This window comes from Pseudorasbora parva, chromosome 13 (genome assembly GCF_024679245.1).
Source record: "Pseudorasbora parva isolate DD20220531a chromosome 13, ASM2467924v1, whole genome shotgun sequence".
Lineage (NCBI taxonomy): Eukaryota > Metazoa > Chordata > Actinopteri > Cypriniformes > Gobionidae > Pseudorasbora > Pseudorasbora parva.
In genome coordinates, this window is record NC_090184.1 from 6,508,256 (window position 1) to 6,524,328 (window position 16,073).

The following is a 16,073-nucleotide window of genomic DNA, read 5'->3' on the forward strand; positions in this document are numbered from 1 at the left end:
CAATAAAACACCTCGCATGATTCATTTAAATACTCTCCTCTCATAAATGCATCTGAAAGGGAAACTCCTACAAATACATAAGCAATAAGGTCAGCAGCAGAAATAACTCTGTTCATGCATTTTCAGTGCTAATTTTTCAGAGCTTTGACAGTCGTTTTTAACGAGAGAAGACAGTTTGCGCTGGAGCAAGCTGTTAGTAAATCTGTTTCTTAATAGTTGTTGTTTGGGTTGACTGGTGTGTACCTTCATAAACAGCAGAGAAGCCCTTTCCCACCCAGTTACTGCTACTGCGAAACTCAATCCACAGGCGACTGTCTGTAGAGACGATCGGCTCTGGTAATTTATCCCCGCAAAATCGACCTGCATACAGAGGTACAAGCAAACAGTTCAACTTTAATTACCAAGCTTCACACGACTTGTTTTGTATTCTTCTTCTGAAATATCAGGTTCATCTCAAACCTTTCAATGGAGCTTTCCTCCAGTATCCATCTCTGATTTCCACATGATCATACCAGCACAAATGACTCCGGTATAAATCCATAGATGTAAAGTTCAGAATGATCTTAGGAAATAAAACAAAGATATTACATTTTTACTGGAGCAAAGTTTCAATCTGTGCAAGTTCTTTTGAGCGGGTTCTTTTTAATGATTCAATTAAACCATTCTGTAGAGTGTAAATTACTCCACTCTTGAGCAACTATATGTAACCATATGTGACACGATATTTTCTTCAATTAGGCCTCTTAAAACAGGTTAAAGTGATGGCTCAAAGAACCATGAAATCAGTTTTTTGCAAACAGAGTGTCTGAAATGATCTTGACTTCCCGACTTCTAATCATCTTTACCTTTTCTCCAGGTGTGACTGAAATTCTCCATATGCAGTGCATATATGCTGAATAACCATTTGGGAAACCAGGAGAAGAGAAGTTCCCACTACTCTCCTGCAAACTGTCCCCACATCCTAAAAAAGAAAGAAAGAAATATCAATAGCCTTCAATGTTCAAATGGAGTTGAACAGTTCATTCCACAAAAACAAGATGATTTGACTAGTTACACAATGGCCCATGAAGCTCTCTGCGTATAAAACACTGATGTGCGTCACAGAACACAACAAAGACAAAAGACCACGAGAAAGTCTGGATTGTCTTTCACAGTTGCGCGCCTTGAGCACTTTCATGTTATGAAGCACATCTGCTTCTAATGTTACACACCTGCCTAATATTCACAGCAAAGAGCAAGAGAAGGAAATGAAAGTGGTGCAAAATTCAAACTAAAAGATTTTCAATTACACGGTGCTGTGTGCAATTAAAGTGAGACAGTCCAACCACGGGCTTACTGTATTAAATGTGCTGGGCAATTAAACGCTCTAGTGGTCACTGTGGAAATACACATGGCAAACCAGCATTGCTTCATTAAATGTTAAAATACCAGCAGTTTTATAACACATTCATGTAACTAAACATGTGCAATGGATAATGTACAGACTGCTTTATGTCCCAATTTCCCTTTCAGGTCATTACTGTGCGTTAATGAGCATCTGATTATTCAGACATTATTCTGCTTATTACACATCTAACTTACCAAACATTTAAGATAAATAAATAAATAAATAAATAAAACAAAATTAATAAAACATTAAAGGTTAGCATATGGCTTTGTATCAGTAGAAACCCTGCAGTATATTTAAATGATTGTGCTTCCCCCCTCATTATTATTGGCAACCCTGGTATATATGATCAAAGATGGCTGTAAAAATTATTTTCTGCATTGTTAATCCTTTTAATCTTTCATTTAAAGGGGTGATGAATTGAGAAATCAACTTTCCCTTGAGCTTTTGATATATAAATGGTTATGGTAATATAAGAATATCCTGTAAGTTTCAGAGCTGAAAACTTCCTTCTTGGTCCAAGAAAAGCTTTTATAGACACCAGGCCCTGAAAACGGTCCTGTGCTTGATACTGACGTCATTGACTGACGAAACACCGCCTCTACAGAATAATAAGCACGTGTAATTCAGTAGCCCCGTCCACCGACTCATGGAGCTGTTCGGATCACGCTAGCCAGCAGCAATAAACATGCCGAAGAAGATAGCAAGATATTGTGGAAGAACACAGTCGCTGCATAAGCTCCCTTCGGCTCATAATATAAGGAATGTGTGATACTTCATTTCTTTTTAATGAAGTTCCAGCTCACGTGGGGAAGACCGTTTGTGTGTTCGCTTTATTTCACTGCGGAATCGTTTGTAAACAAGTCTCAGGTGCTGGATTTGCAGACACAATGCTGTGCCTTCTGTATTGGATCTGAGAGGAATGGTGCAACACACTTATGTGAGTAAAACGTCTTTTTTATATGTAGTAGTAGTCCCGGGGCTGTGTTTTCCAGACGGACTACCAAGAGGTACGGGATCTTCCATCAGGACAACGATCCAAAACAAACATCAAAATCAACACATGAATGTGTCACTGAACACATTATGAACTTCTCCCAGGTCCTTGACATGACTCCTATAGAGAATGAGTGGGGTGAATGGCTTCTGATCTCATCAGGTCTCCTCCAAACTCATTAGGCATTTTAGGAGAAGACTCAGAGCTATTACCTTGGCAAAAGGAGGTTGTAAAGAGTATTTAATAAAAGGGTTCCAATAATTGTGGCCAGCATGTTTTGCAGAAAAGCATTTATTCATAATGTGATTTACCCTTTGACTTTTTATTCTTTTAATTCAATGAAAGTAAATTTGATTTGCATGTATATACTATAGATATATGCATATCATTTATATTATTCAAATATAAATATTTTGTATATAAATATAACAGATTTTTTGTAAAAATATATACATCTATTTATAATAATTATACAAAGTACACACACATATATTATGTAAATACAAAATTCCATGGATGCGATTAATTGCAATATCTTACTCTTTCCAAACCTTGTTACCTTGTTAAAAATGAACAGCCATCCATTTTAAAAGAGGTATTGGGATAGGGTTTAATGACTGATCTAGCAGCCAAGCTTCTCATGCACTTTCCATCTCAAGGGTTTGTAAATTGACATTGTTTAGCGGTTTACACTCCTTATATTACCCACACGTGTTCTGCACGCATGAGTTGTCAGTCATGTAAAACTAGAGTAGCAAGAAGAGAGATTCTTCAGGCCAAGTGCGGCTTCAATGTTTAGAACCATTAACATACGGTCTGGCAAGCCACAGCAAGTGACAGATCGGGCAAGGAATGCTGTGCAAAATATCTGCCACACTTACACCCCTTTTCCCCCAAATGTGAATTTCTGCACGCTACTCTGTGCTATACATGCCGACAGCGTGGATACGTCATGTGACACAGGCTCCTCCACAACAGGCCTCACTCAGAACTTTAAAAACTGAGATCCACGTTTGTAAAATGAGTAACAATCTCAGGTGAGATTATTTATGGGTTGCTTTTTTTTCACCAAAGCATGCTAAAGATAAAGCTCAATATAAAATTGCTAAAAACTCCCATTTTAGCCCTACGATGCATGTGTTTGACATGGCATCAATTATTTTTTGTAAATATTAAAGTTAAAATAAAGTTTTTAAAGACCTTTTTCAAGGTATAATCAAATTAAAACTATGTCCATACAAAAACATTTAAAAATGCTATATAAAACAGATTTAACATTAAAATGTAACGTCTAACGTGTTAAAATCTTCTCCCTTTAAATACTTTTGTCAGTTCAAGAATAATTTATGCAATTTTATCTTATTTATTTTAAAGAATCGAGGGGAGCCGTCTCATGTCTATTCTTGAGTTGTTGGGCTGATATAGGATTTAGGAAGTAATTAGTAATCAATAATGCAAATATTTTTAGAGAGAGCAATTAGTACAGTAATTATACAGTTGAAGATGTAATTAGTAACTAATTAGTTACTTTTTTAGAGTAACTTACACAACACTGGCCATTACAAGTCAAATCTATTTATTTAAGTTCTAAGTCATTCCTTCCTGTGACAGGACAGCCCAGAGAGAACCTACAAATGTTGTAAATGCCAGATACAAAAACAAAATGCCAGATGCAGTTCATAATAACCAAAATATCTATAAAAAGACTTTACACGTATGCAGGGTTAAATAGCTATGCTTTACTTACAGCAGCCCATTCAAAATGATGAGGGGAAAAGAAAACGTTAAGACATTTCAGAGACACGCAGGGACCCTGGTTTGTTTTAAGGAGACACTTATTGCCTCTGTGGTGGTGTGTGTTTGAACATCTCTGTAAAGTTTACATGAAAAATGTCCTTTACCTCACTTAGTTTCAGTATCCTAGAAAGCATCTGTTCTCTTCTCTGTTTTATCAGGGAAAGAAGACAAATGACAAACTTCCTGTACTTGACCAGTGTTTACTCGGCCTTCCCGAACCCGGGAGTCACGGAGACTGTCGCCAAGATACTGCACCTCATCAATTGTGGATGAAATGTTATTTCCAGATGACAGTGTCCAACCCTTTTACTATGAAATAGGGGAAAATGTCACTGAATGATCCTAAAATGTGTTTTTCATATTTTTGTCTTGTTTTACATTTAAATTATCTAAACATTCTTTAAACAAAATATTTTGTAATATTTATGCTTTAAAAAAATATTCGCCATTAAGCGTAATAACGAATTAAACAATTTATTGTTTGCCTTATTAATAAATTTTTTTAAACTTTTGTCTTCATTTGGTATGCTAATAAAGCAGTGGTCAGTATCTATCAAAAGTGGTCCAAGGAACAGTGGTCAACCGGCCACAGGGTTGAAGACTGGAAGGCTGGTCCGTTTGGCTCGATCAAACAGACGAGCTACTGGCACTCAAATTGCTCAAGAAGTTAATGCTGCTTCTGATAGAAAGGCGTCAGCAGAATACACAGAGCATCACAGTTTGTTGTGTATGGGGCGGCATAGCCAGAGACCAGTCAGGGTGCCCATGCTGACCCCTGTCCGCCACCGAAAGAGCCAACAGTGGGCACGTGAGCATCAGAACTGGACCATGGAGCAATGGAAGAAGGTGGCCTGGTCTGATGAATCACATTTTCTTTTACATCACGTGGATGGCCGGATACGAGTGTGTTACTTACCTGGGGAACACATGGCACCAGGATGCACTATGGGAATAAGGCAAACCGGCGGAGGCAGTGGGATGCTTTGGGCAATGTTCTGCTGGGAAACCTTGGGTCCTGCCATCCATGTGGATGTTACTTTGACACATACCCCCTACCTAAGCATTGTGTCAGACCATGTTCACCCTTTCACGAAAACAGTATTCCCTGGTGGCTGTGGCTCTTTCAGCAGGATAATGCTCCTGCCACAAAGCAAAAATGGTTCAGGAATGGTTTGAGGAGCACAACAATGAGTTTGAGGTGTTGACTTGTCCTCCAAATTCCCCAGATCTCAATCCAATCGAGCATCCGTGGGATGTGCTGAACAAACAAGTCTGATCCATGGAGACCCCACCTCGCAACTTACAGGACTTAAAGGATCTGCTGATAACATATTGATGCCAGATACCACAGCACACCTTCAAGGGTCTAGTGGAGCCTTGACAGGTCAGGGCTGTTTTGGCAGCAAAAGGGGGATCAACACAATATTAGTAAGGTGGTCATAATGTTATGCCTGTTTTGCCATTGGTGTATACATTTTTTTTTTTTACTGCTGTCAAATCGATTAATCACGATATACAGTATATACACAGTATATATATAGATAGATAGATAGATAGATAGATAGATAGATAGATAGATAGATAGATAGATAGATAGATAGATAGATAGATAGATAGATAGATAGATAGATAGATAGATAGATAGATAGATAGATAGATAGATAGATAGATAGATAGATAGATAGATAGATAGATAGAAGTTTTACTACTATTTATTTACTTTTAAGGATGTTTAGATATTTTAATAAAAAAGATTATTCTTTTTATGACATTGCTGCCCAGAATACTTGAACACTTGTAAAGTTTGCAGTGAGAGATGTTTTCATGATGTGCTTAAAGTTTCCAATGACCCAGATTTTCTATCTCCACCATCTTTCATTCTTGAGTCTGACAGAAGCTTCACGTTACTCATGCAGAAGGATGTGCCAGATTACCCTTCTGTAATTCTGTACATTTTTATGTTTTATGTCATTTTCTTACTTGGACACTTGTAAAGTTTGCGTGCCTGTGCGATGTCTCCTTTGCTCAATCTGGTCCTCTGACCGATGGGCGGCCGAACTCCGTTTACATCATATCGTGGCAGAATGGTGTCCAAAAATATCCCCCTGTCAGGAAAACAAAAGGCATCACTTTAATCAGAATGAACAACTCGTTCTTGTTATTTTAATCCTCTGTCTCTTATTCGTTCACTATCTCTTGTTTCCTGGAATGTCTAACAAAACTCTCTACACCCACACACAGAATCATGGGTACTTGTATAAACACAAATGTTATCTCACATTTTAAGATGCAGTGGCAAGTTTCAGCAGATGTACAGAATGTGGCGGTTAGAACTCAACAGGCTGTAGAGTCATTTGCGGAGCAGACAACAATCCAAAGGGAATTCAAGCCAAGCTGCATTATCAGTGGAAGCACTCACGGAAGTTGCGGCCAGTGGCTCGCCTACTCTTCAGTTATTGTTTTCAGTGTAACACGATGTACAATGTTGATTGTACTTAGAGAGCTTTGCCTTGGTTTGCAAAAAATTTGAAATCTTTGACTCAATTTGGTTGTAGGTACTATGGTAGTATTGTGATGTCCACACCTGAAAATACCTGGGATACTAGTATTTTTCACTATTTAATGCACTGCATTTTCACATGCAGTACTCGCTCAGAAAAATATATTAAAAGCAGAAATTAAACCTTATTGTAGATTTGATATATGGGTACCGTCTTACGCTTTAAAATTACCTATGGGGGAAGTTTGGTCCTGTCAGCGAGGGACGCTAACATGACAGTCACACAGCTTTTAGATTGTAAGCTCTTTTTATGCATATGATCTTCTAACAAACTCTGTCACGTGGTATTTCTTGGCACACTAATTTTTTGTAATTTTTTGGTTTCACCTATTGTTGTGGGTGTATTATTGACATGTAAAATTCTAGACCCTGAATATAAGACAAACCTGTTTTTTCAGATGTATTTCTATGAAAAAAAAACTTTGTCTTATATTCGGAACAAGAATACGATAATACAATTTGTACAACAGTTCTTTCAAGTTTTCGATTGGCTGAGAGCTTTTTGCAGCCGTGCGATATCCACCCAGTATTCAAACCGATTCACCGCTTGCAAATCTACCATAGGTTTTAAAAACACTACTGTTGTTGTGTCATGAAATATAGTTAAAAAAATAATATTTAGACGAGAATGTAGTTATTTGGACATCAAATGTATGATATAAAACTGCCACAAGCAGGAAAAGACCAGGCTTGAGTTGAGAGAGTCTGCTGACCAGGCTGTAAGGAACGCGAACCCCAAGGTTCTGACAGGCTGGAAGTGGAAGGCCCAGACTGAGGTTGACCAAGCCGTCGGTTGTCAGAAGCATCAAGAGATTGTCGGCAGAGTCCAGGCAGGTAGAGCAGGGATAGGGTGGGGATAAACGTAGCGCTTCTGGTCCAAGGCAAATAACAAGGAGAGGAATGAGATAGTGGTATTGGAGGTGACAAGAAAGGAGGAAGAGCGCTACAAGATCAAGGCCGTGTTGCAGGGCCGACAGGGAAGCTGGATAACCTGGGAGGGAGTTATCAACCCAAACATCACCTGGGCAGACCTGTCCAGGATCCCGCAGGCAAGGCTCAGCTTCCTCATTCGCTCAACCAACGAAACGCTTTCCTGTCCACGCTACCTTCACCAGTGGTTTGGGAGTGAGGAATACTCTGCAATACCCCTAACACAAGCATCTAGCACATCTTATCAGGCTGTATGATCACGCTCTCCCAGGGATGCTATAGATCAGGGCTCCCCAATCTCAGTCCTGGAGGGCCACTGTCCTGCACAGTTTAGCTCCAACCCCAATCAAATAATAATGCCTATAAATGCATTGATTAGCTGTTTTAGGTGTGTTTGATTAGGGTTGGAGCAAAACTCTGCAGGACAGTGGCCCTCCAGAACCGAGATTGGGGACCCCTGCTATAGATTGTGCCACAACCAGATCCTGAGAAAGCTAGCTGAGGTGCTGGAGGGGCGTCAACAGGCAGCAAAGGGGTACCACCAGCAGAGAACCACAACCACATCAGCTTTGTCACGGAAGAAGGGGGGAGAAGAAACATCAGGCCAAGAGAACATCTAGCCCGTTTTCCCCTGACCAGGAGAGGAATATGAGTCCACCATGACACACTGCCCTGTTTCCCGGTCAAGATCACTGCTACATCTCTCCGCCCTGACATAAGCCCTGTTTCCACCAAAATTTCCCGGAATAATTTGAACCAGGAACTTTTTTTACAGGAACTTTTCTCCCCCCAGACCTGCAACTGTCTGCGTTTCCACCGCGATCTAAAGTTCCGTGAAGATTAGGCAGATTAGTCCGGTGATGTAGGACTGCGCGCGACTGCTCCTCCAAGTCAGTGACGGACAGTAATCATTTCTGCGGGATACTATATCCACGTTTACAAGCACACTTTTTTTTGTCATTCCGATTGAAAGATTTAGTGGACTGTTTACATGAGACGTTATCTAAACCGATCTGGTGTTTACATGTGATGACTTTCAATCGTAATCATTTTGTGACATGCAGTTTGTCTGCCACATCAAAAATGTCAACGCTGTTTTATCCACCAGCTAGAATAGTTTATCTGTAGCCATAGCAACTCTTAACGGCCACCAGGACTAATAAAGCATTATATAAGCTATTTATTTGTTGTAAGGTGTAATAATCATCTCAGAATTTTTTTTTATTCTTCTGTCAGGCGCAGTTAAAGTAAAAACTGCCTGGGGCAATATACACTGTGTCATTATTATATAATTATATAAAAATTAATAACGAGTATGGAAGAGATTCAAGCCGTGCTGCTTTTGCTGGTTTACTAAAGAGGTAATTAACAACGACAGAAAAGAGCACTAGCATATTCAGAAAGCTTGTAAAGCTAGATTTAAAATGACAATGTATATTATTATCAGCTATTACGGACATTGAACGTGAGATGGCTGAGACGAACGCACGCCATCAGACATAGAGCAAGACGGAGATTTACTGAACGCAGACCGAACCTCGCAAAAGACTTTTAAAAATGCCGGTTGAAATAAAATGCTAAACCAATCAGCATGTTCAGCGCCCAAGTCCCGCCCTCGAAAGTTCCTGAACTTTGAAAAAGTACTACCTCGCGAGCAGGGCCGTTTGGAGGGGGAAATATTTACCAGGAACTTCATTTAGACCCTGGCTCCTGTGGTCAAAACACACCGAGTACCACCCCACAGTTCCTGGTTCCTGGGTAAAGTTCCTGTGGTGGAAACGCGGCTATAGTAGTGTGGTCCAACAAGGCAAAGTCTTAGCTCCTCATTGAGCTCACTATACTAGCTGAGGAGGGGATGGAGGCTCTGAGGAGGTAAGACAAGAGCTGGGAAAAGAACAACTAACCCAGACAACAGCTGAAGAAGGTAACACCGATCAGCTGCAAGGAGTGAACAGGGAGACGTTCCTGTCACTGCCCCGCCACCAGAAGACATTCCAGGATTAAAGGAGCGAGGAGCGAGTTTAGGGCTGCAACGATTCATCGAGTAACTCGAGTTAATCGAATCAAAAAAATCCTCGAGGCAAAATCATCTGCCTCGACGCTTCGCTTAGTCCATTTAACTACACACAGATATTGGAGAAAGACATTTTTTGTGTAAGGACTCGGAGTATGAGCGGATTGCGGTTATATCCGCGGTTCAGGTGCGTAAACATCCCAAACATTGCAGGTGGATGAGAGAAATCGTTAATATGTTGATTTTAATAAAGACGCGGAACTCTCATATCACGCTAAAACACAATGAATGCGTGTCGTTCTTTAACTTTCGTTTTCAGCTCATGTCGAGATCAAAGACCGCAATGCGAGAGAGAGAGAGCGAGCGGGCGGGCATCAGCACTGGTAATATCATTTAATATCGCTGTTTTTAAATGAAGAAAACTGTGTGTTGAGCTTCAGGATGCGACGCTGAACATTTAAGTTTCATTTGCGGCAGTTCACGCGTCAGCTGAGGAGAAGAGCAACTCCAAACACATGAACTCGATGGAGTTTGCAGCTTTGCACATGGATCACCGTCATTGTGATGTGTGTGAAATCTTTAATGAGACTTTATACATCCTACTTGATAATATCTTCGAAATGCACCATTAGATGTTCTCAATACTAGGCGCAACAAATATCAGAACAAGCTGTAACGCGCGCGTGCGTGTGTGTGTGTGTGATTAGCAGCGCTCGTGCTTTCAGAGCTCAGAGCTGCGTGCTTTCATTGATTTGTGTAATTTAAATATCACACTTTAATCATATTTATAGCTACTAATTTAAAGCAAGCTGTGTTACAATGATGAATGATTAGCTCAAAAGATCAGCATGTGTGATGTACTGTAACTGAATTAAACATATCTCGCGTTTGATCACGTTCTAGCGGTTATTCCTCCGTGTGATGTATAGGTTGTCGACCCTGGTTTATGTAAATTTAATTTTGCCAAAATAATTTTTTTTGTTTTGTTTAGCAACCTACTTCAGTGTAGCTAATATGTGACGATAGCATCGCGCTTAACACGGAGGATTTGAAGTTGTGACGATCGGGTGCGGGTGGATGGTTTGCTTCTAACAGCTGATTCGGTGACGATAGAGCTGATCCGCACATCTCTTCTTCCAAGTTAACCTGTCCAATATGTTTTGCTCCAGTAAAGGAGTAAATAACACAGTAAATGCTTATGTAATGCCTGAGCTGAAGCTGATACATGAAAGTTAAGTTGCACAACATAAATACAATGTTTAGTTATTTATAGAATATTTATAGAATATTAGAATATTTATATTATATAGAATTTATAGAATATTTATATTATTTATATTGGCATTATTGTTATTTATATTACTACTATTTAGATTTATTGGTTGTAGGTTTAGTTTTAGATTGAACTATGTTTGCCTTTTTAAAGTAATTTGAAATAGATTTTTATTTAATATAATATGGCAATTGTATGCATTAAAATTGTTTAGTTTCACAGTTATTAATGTATGCAATTTCAGCAATAAAACTTAATTTTTCTAAAAAGAAGACAAATTAGATGTTAATTTTAAGATACCTGTCTTATTGTCTCTTATTGCTCTTTAATAAAGAAAAAGTAATTATTATCCGATTAATCGATCGATTAAGTGGTAGATTAATCGATTACAAAAAGAATCGATAGCTGCAGCCCTAAGCGAGTTGGTGAATGTTGGTTCCTGGCTGATGACCCTGCAGCTGACCCGTGGGCACCGGAGGAGGTGCGACCGGCAGCAATGCCTAGCAGGCATTCCATCTACCTGTACATTTCACTAAACATAGCACCTATTTTACAATATGTTCAGACACTTTCTCAGATGTGAGCTTCAGGCCACCAGCAGCCATTCTGCATTTGTGTACCCACAAAGAAAGCTTCATCTCAGCCAGTCCTTCTGGAATTTGCAGCTAACTTTTATGTAGATAGTGGAACGGGCAATTTCTTATTAAGTCTTATTAACTTTCTTATAAAGAGTCTTATTAAGCTATTAGAATTTTCCCCTTAACCAAAATGGATTTGCTTTGGAACACCGGTGAGTTTAAAAACTTTATATGTAGGCTATATTAGACAAGTCATGCATTGTTTGCTTGTGTTTAATTTCCTATTGTCTTTAATGGTGCTGTTGATCATAAAATAAAATAAAAATCAATACATTATTTTTTATATAAATATGCCGCATTTGGTATGGACAAAGGTCCATCAGTGATTGCAATAGTCGACTTCAGTGACAGATACATTTAGCTTAGAAATCTAGACGCACCCTAGCGGCAGCAAATCTAATCTGCCGCGAGTGTCGTCTAGCAACTCTTAATACACTTAAGAGAAAACGCCAAACTCTGGTCGGGCCAATCACATTGTGTATAGAGTCAGTGGGCGGGGCTTAACATAAAGACGGTAGAGTTGCGCTTGCGTGCTTCTTCTAGTAAAAACAGAAAATGGCGACCGGTGGTCTTTCGAAACAGCTTTGACCACGACTTTGGAAGACTTGGAGTTAAGCTTTTCTCTGAGAAAAGAACAAAGAACGGCACTGAAGTCATTCCTAAGAAAGGAAGATGTGTTCAGAAAGTTTAATCTATCAACGAGCTCTGCTTCACCTTCATTGCTCTGTTTGGTTGTAGCGCTATCCTATTGGGTGCACGCCTTGCAGAGGGAGTTTGAAAGACAACCGTTTATCCCGCCCCTCGGATTGAGCTGTCAATGGTGAGTTTCCAGACCAAACATCTTGATGTGGGTCCGGCTTGTCAGGCTAAGTTACATTATTACAATGGCAGATGTCTTTATAAGTGACTGGTTGTAAACAAGGAAGTTGGTTAGTACTGTCTTTGGAAATCTTTTAAAAGAAAAAAATACCGCTTTCATCAGCAGACATTCAAACTGATTTTTTATAATGGATATTATGGACATCAACCTGAACAATAAATGCTATATCAGATGCAGGTAATACACTCGTCTAGTCGATCTCACTCTCATAATACTCTACCTCCTCTACATAACATAATAAGCTTCAATAAAGCAACTCCTTCATTACTCTTAATAACTTGAGATTTAAATCCGTGGCGGAAGGAAATAATTCAGAACAAGAGATTTTAAAGACACTATGTTGTTGTTTCTTGTTTATTTACTCCCTTGTGCCATCAAACTGTTGTATAAAAGCAATATGTCACGCAAATGCAATGTATCACACTGATAGCTGTAATTATAAGGCTGTATATCAGCACTCTGTGAATACCTACGGCTGAATGACAGCCTGCTGATATACAGTCATTTCACACTGCTACTGGTGTGATATTGCTCGTATAACAGTCCCTGAAATAACTCCACATCTTCACAAAAATAGAGCTATTACCATACTACTTACTATCATGATTCTTCATAGCTGGTATTATAGCAACAACAACGCTAGTTTACACTGGTTACTAACATTTGTCTTAAGTCATTTAAATCACAAACGGTCAGACTAGGCAGAATGCTGTTTGCATCTGTTGTTAATAAGTATCAAATGAGTCTGTTGCCACAATTGTTTCAGGTATATGTGTAGGCTTTTCCAAAAGTTTCCACAATGACCTAGCTTGTTACATATCAGGACGCATTGTGGACGCTGTCTGGACCACCTCTGAATGTGGTTTGAGGGAACAGATCGCAAACTTTTCCAAACCAGCACAGCTATAACTGTGTTAACATCTAACCAATCAACAGTAGTCTGAATCATGATGACTCAAAACATCATAAAAATCCCAATGGTCTGATGACTCTACCACTGAGACAAAAACACTGAGCACTCCTGGGACACTCACTAAATCCGGCAAGTCTCATAGGCCACTACACACTGGCAGATGAAACATGACCTGAATCCACGTACTATTTGGCAATAACCTCCTGCTTGACTGGACTCTTGATTGGTCGATCCAGGGTTGAGGCTTCCTCATGACATCATGAGAACGTTGTTGTAAAAAAGCTATAAACAAAAGAAAAGTCGAGTAAATATAGATGAAATAGCCATATAGAGAAGTCACGTTCTCCAGTTCTTAGAACTACTGTAACTCAGGCTGAAAAAAACGTTTGCTCTGTTCAACAAAGAGTGATTCAGTATCAAAAACCTGTCTCTTTTCTCGCTCTTCTTTTCGTACTTTAACACTCTTTGCTAGTTTATCGTCTAGCTTTTCTCTCCGTGGTGGCCAGAGAGGGTCTGCTCATTTGTTTGTTCCCATGGGAACCTTCCAGTCAACAGCAGGCATGTTCAAATAGAGAAGGATGGATTTCCAGAGCTCAACTACAAGCTTTATATGAAAGAAACAAGCAGAGAAATGCAACACACATTTCAAGTAAATAAACAGTTTAGTGATTAAAATATGTAGCCTACTTCCTTTAGATTTAGATTAAACACATTAAAGGTTTTTACAGCTACAAGAGACAGACTAATATTAAATCAAAATACAAAAAAATATTATAACTCTGAATCCCATGAAAGCTTATAAGATAAATTCCAGGTCATATGATACAAAGTTTTGTTTCCTACCATACATTTAACTTACATTTGAATGTTTGGTAGAATACTGATTTACAACGGTGATATATACAACACCGTCCCAAATTTTTTGAAACATTTATATTTAAATGTTTTAATGTAGTTTTAATAAAGTCTCTTATGTTCAATAAGGCTGTATTTATTTGATCAATAATACAGAAAAACAGTAATATTGTGGAATATTATTACATTTTAAAATGATGGTTTTCCATATTAATTTATTTTAAAATATAATTTATTCATATACAGTATATAGTATATACACATACAAATTGTAGTGGTATGGGTCAGTTTATGGGTAAAGTTAGGGACAGGTGTGGTGGTGTGGGTCAGTATAAGGGTAAAGTTAGGGACAGGTGTGGTGGTGTGGGTAAGTTTAAGGGTAAAGTTAGGGACAGGTGTGGTGGTATGGGTCAGTTTATGGGTAAAGTTAGGGACAGGTGTGGTGGTGTGGGTCAGTATAAGGGTAAAGTTAGGGACAGGTGTGGTGGTGTGGGTCAGTATAAGGGTAAAGTTAGGGACAGGTGTGGTGGTGCGGGTAAGTTTATGTGTAAAGTTAGGGACAGGTGTGGTGGTGTGGGTCAGTTTAAGGGTAAAGTTAGGGAAAGGTGTGGTGGTATGGGTCAGTTTATGGGTAAAGTTAGGGACAGGTGTGGTGGTGTGGGTCAGTTTAAGGGTAGAGTTAGGGACAGGTGTGGTGGTGTGGGTCAGTTTATGGGTAAAGTTAGGGACAGGTGTGGTGGTGTGGGTCAGTTTAAGGGTAAAGTTAGGGAAAGGTGTGGTGGTATGGGTCAGTTTATGGGTAACGTTAGGGACAGGTGTGGTGGTGTGGGTAAGTTTAAGGGTAAAGTTAGGGACAGGTGTGGTGGTATGGGTAAGTTTAAGGGTAAAGTTAGGGACAGGTGTGGTGGTATGGGTCAGTTTAAGGGTAAAGTTAGAGACAGGTGTGGTGGTGTGGGTAAGTTTAAGGGTAAAGTTAGGGACAGGTGTGGGGGTATGGGTCAGTTTATGGGTAAAGTTAGCGACAGGTGTGGTGGTGTGGGTAAGTTTAAGCGTAAAGTTGGGGACAGGTGTGGGTATGGTGTGGGTAAGTTTAAGCGTAAAGTTGGGGACAGGTGTGGTGGTGTGGGTTAGTTTATGGGTAAAGTTAGGGACAGGTGTGATGGTGTGGGTAAGTTTAGGGTAAAGTTAGGGACAGGTGTGGTGGTGTGGGTAAGTTTAAGGGTAAAGTTAGGGACAGGTGTGGTGGTGTGGGTAAGTTTAAGGGTAAAGTTAGGGACAGGTGTGGTGGTGTGGGTAAGTATAAGGATAAAGTTAAGGGCATGTGTGGTGGTGTGGGTAAGTTTAAGGGTAAAGTTAGGGACAGGTGTGGTGGTGTGGGTAAGTTTAAGGGTAAAGTTAAGGACAGGTGTGGTGGTGTGGGTAAGTTTAAGGGTAAAGTTAAGGACAGGTGTGGTGGTGTGGGTAAGTTTAAGGGTAAAGTTAGAGACAGGTGTGGTGGCGTGGGTAAGTTTAAGGGTAAAGTTAAGGACAGGTGTGGTGGTATGGGTAAGTATAAGGGTAAAGTTAAGGACAGGTGTGGTGGTGTGGGTAGGTTTATGGGTAAAGTTAGGGACAGGTGTGGAAGTGTGGGTAAGTTTAAGGGTAAAGTTAGGGACAGGTGTGGTGGTATGGGTCAGTTTAAGGGTAAAGTTAAGGACAGGTGTGGTGGTGTGGGTCAGTTTAAGGGTAAAGTTAAGGACAGGTGTGGTGGTGTGGGTCAGTTTAAGGGTAAAGTTAGGGAAAGGTGTGGTGGTATGGGTCAGTTTATGGGTAACGTTAGGGACAGGTGT

General features: G+C 39.7%; 1 protein-coding gene across 1 annotated transcript in view; it reads right to left on the minus strand.

The window, feature by feature from the left end:
- The window catches only part of bmp1a (bone morphogenetic protein 1a), a 123,836-nt gene that overhangs the window by 41,841 nt on the left and 65,922 nt on the right, over positions 1 to 16,073 (minus strand). The window contains exons 7-10 of the mRNA XM_067413045.1: positions 6,162 to 6,286; positions 846 to 961; positions 460 to 562; positions 244 to 360 (exon numbers count right to left, since the gene is read on the minus strand). Of these exons, the coding sequence (XP_067269146.1) occupies positions 244 to 360; positions 460 to 562; positions 846 to 961; positions 6,162 to 6,286 (461 nt within the window). The remainder of the gene's footprint in view (positions 1 to 243; positions 361 to 459; positions 563 to 845; positions 962 to 6,161; positions 6,287 to 16,073) is intronic.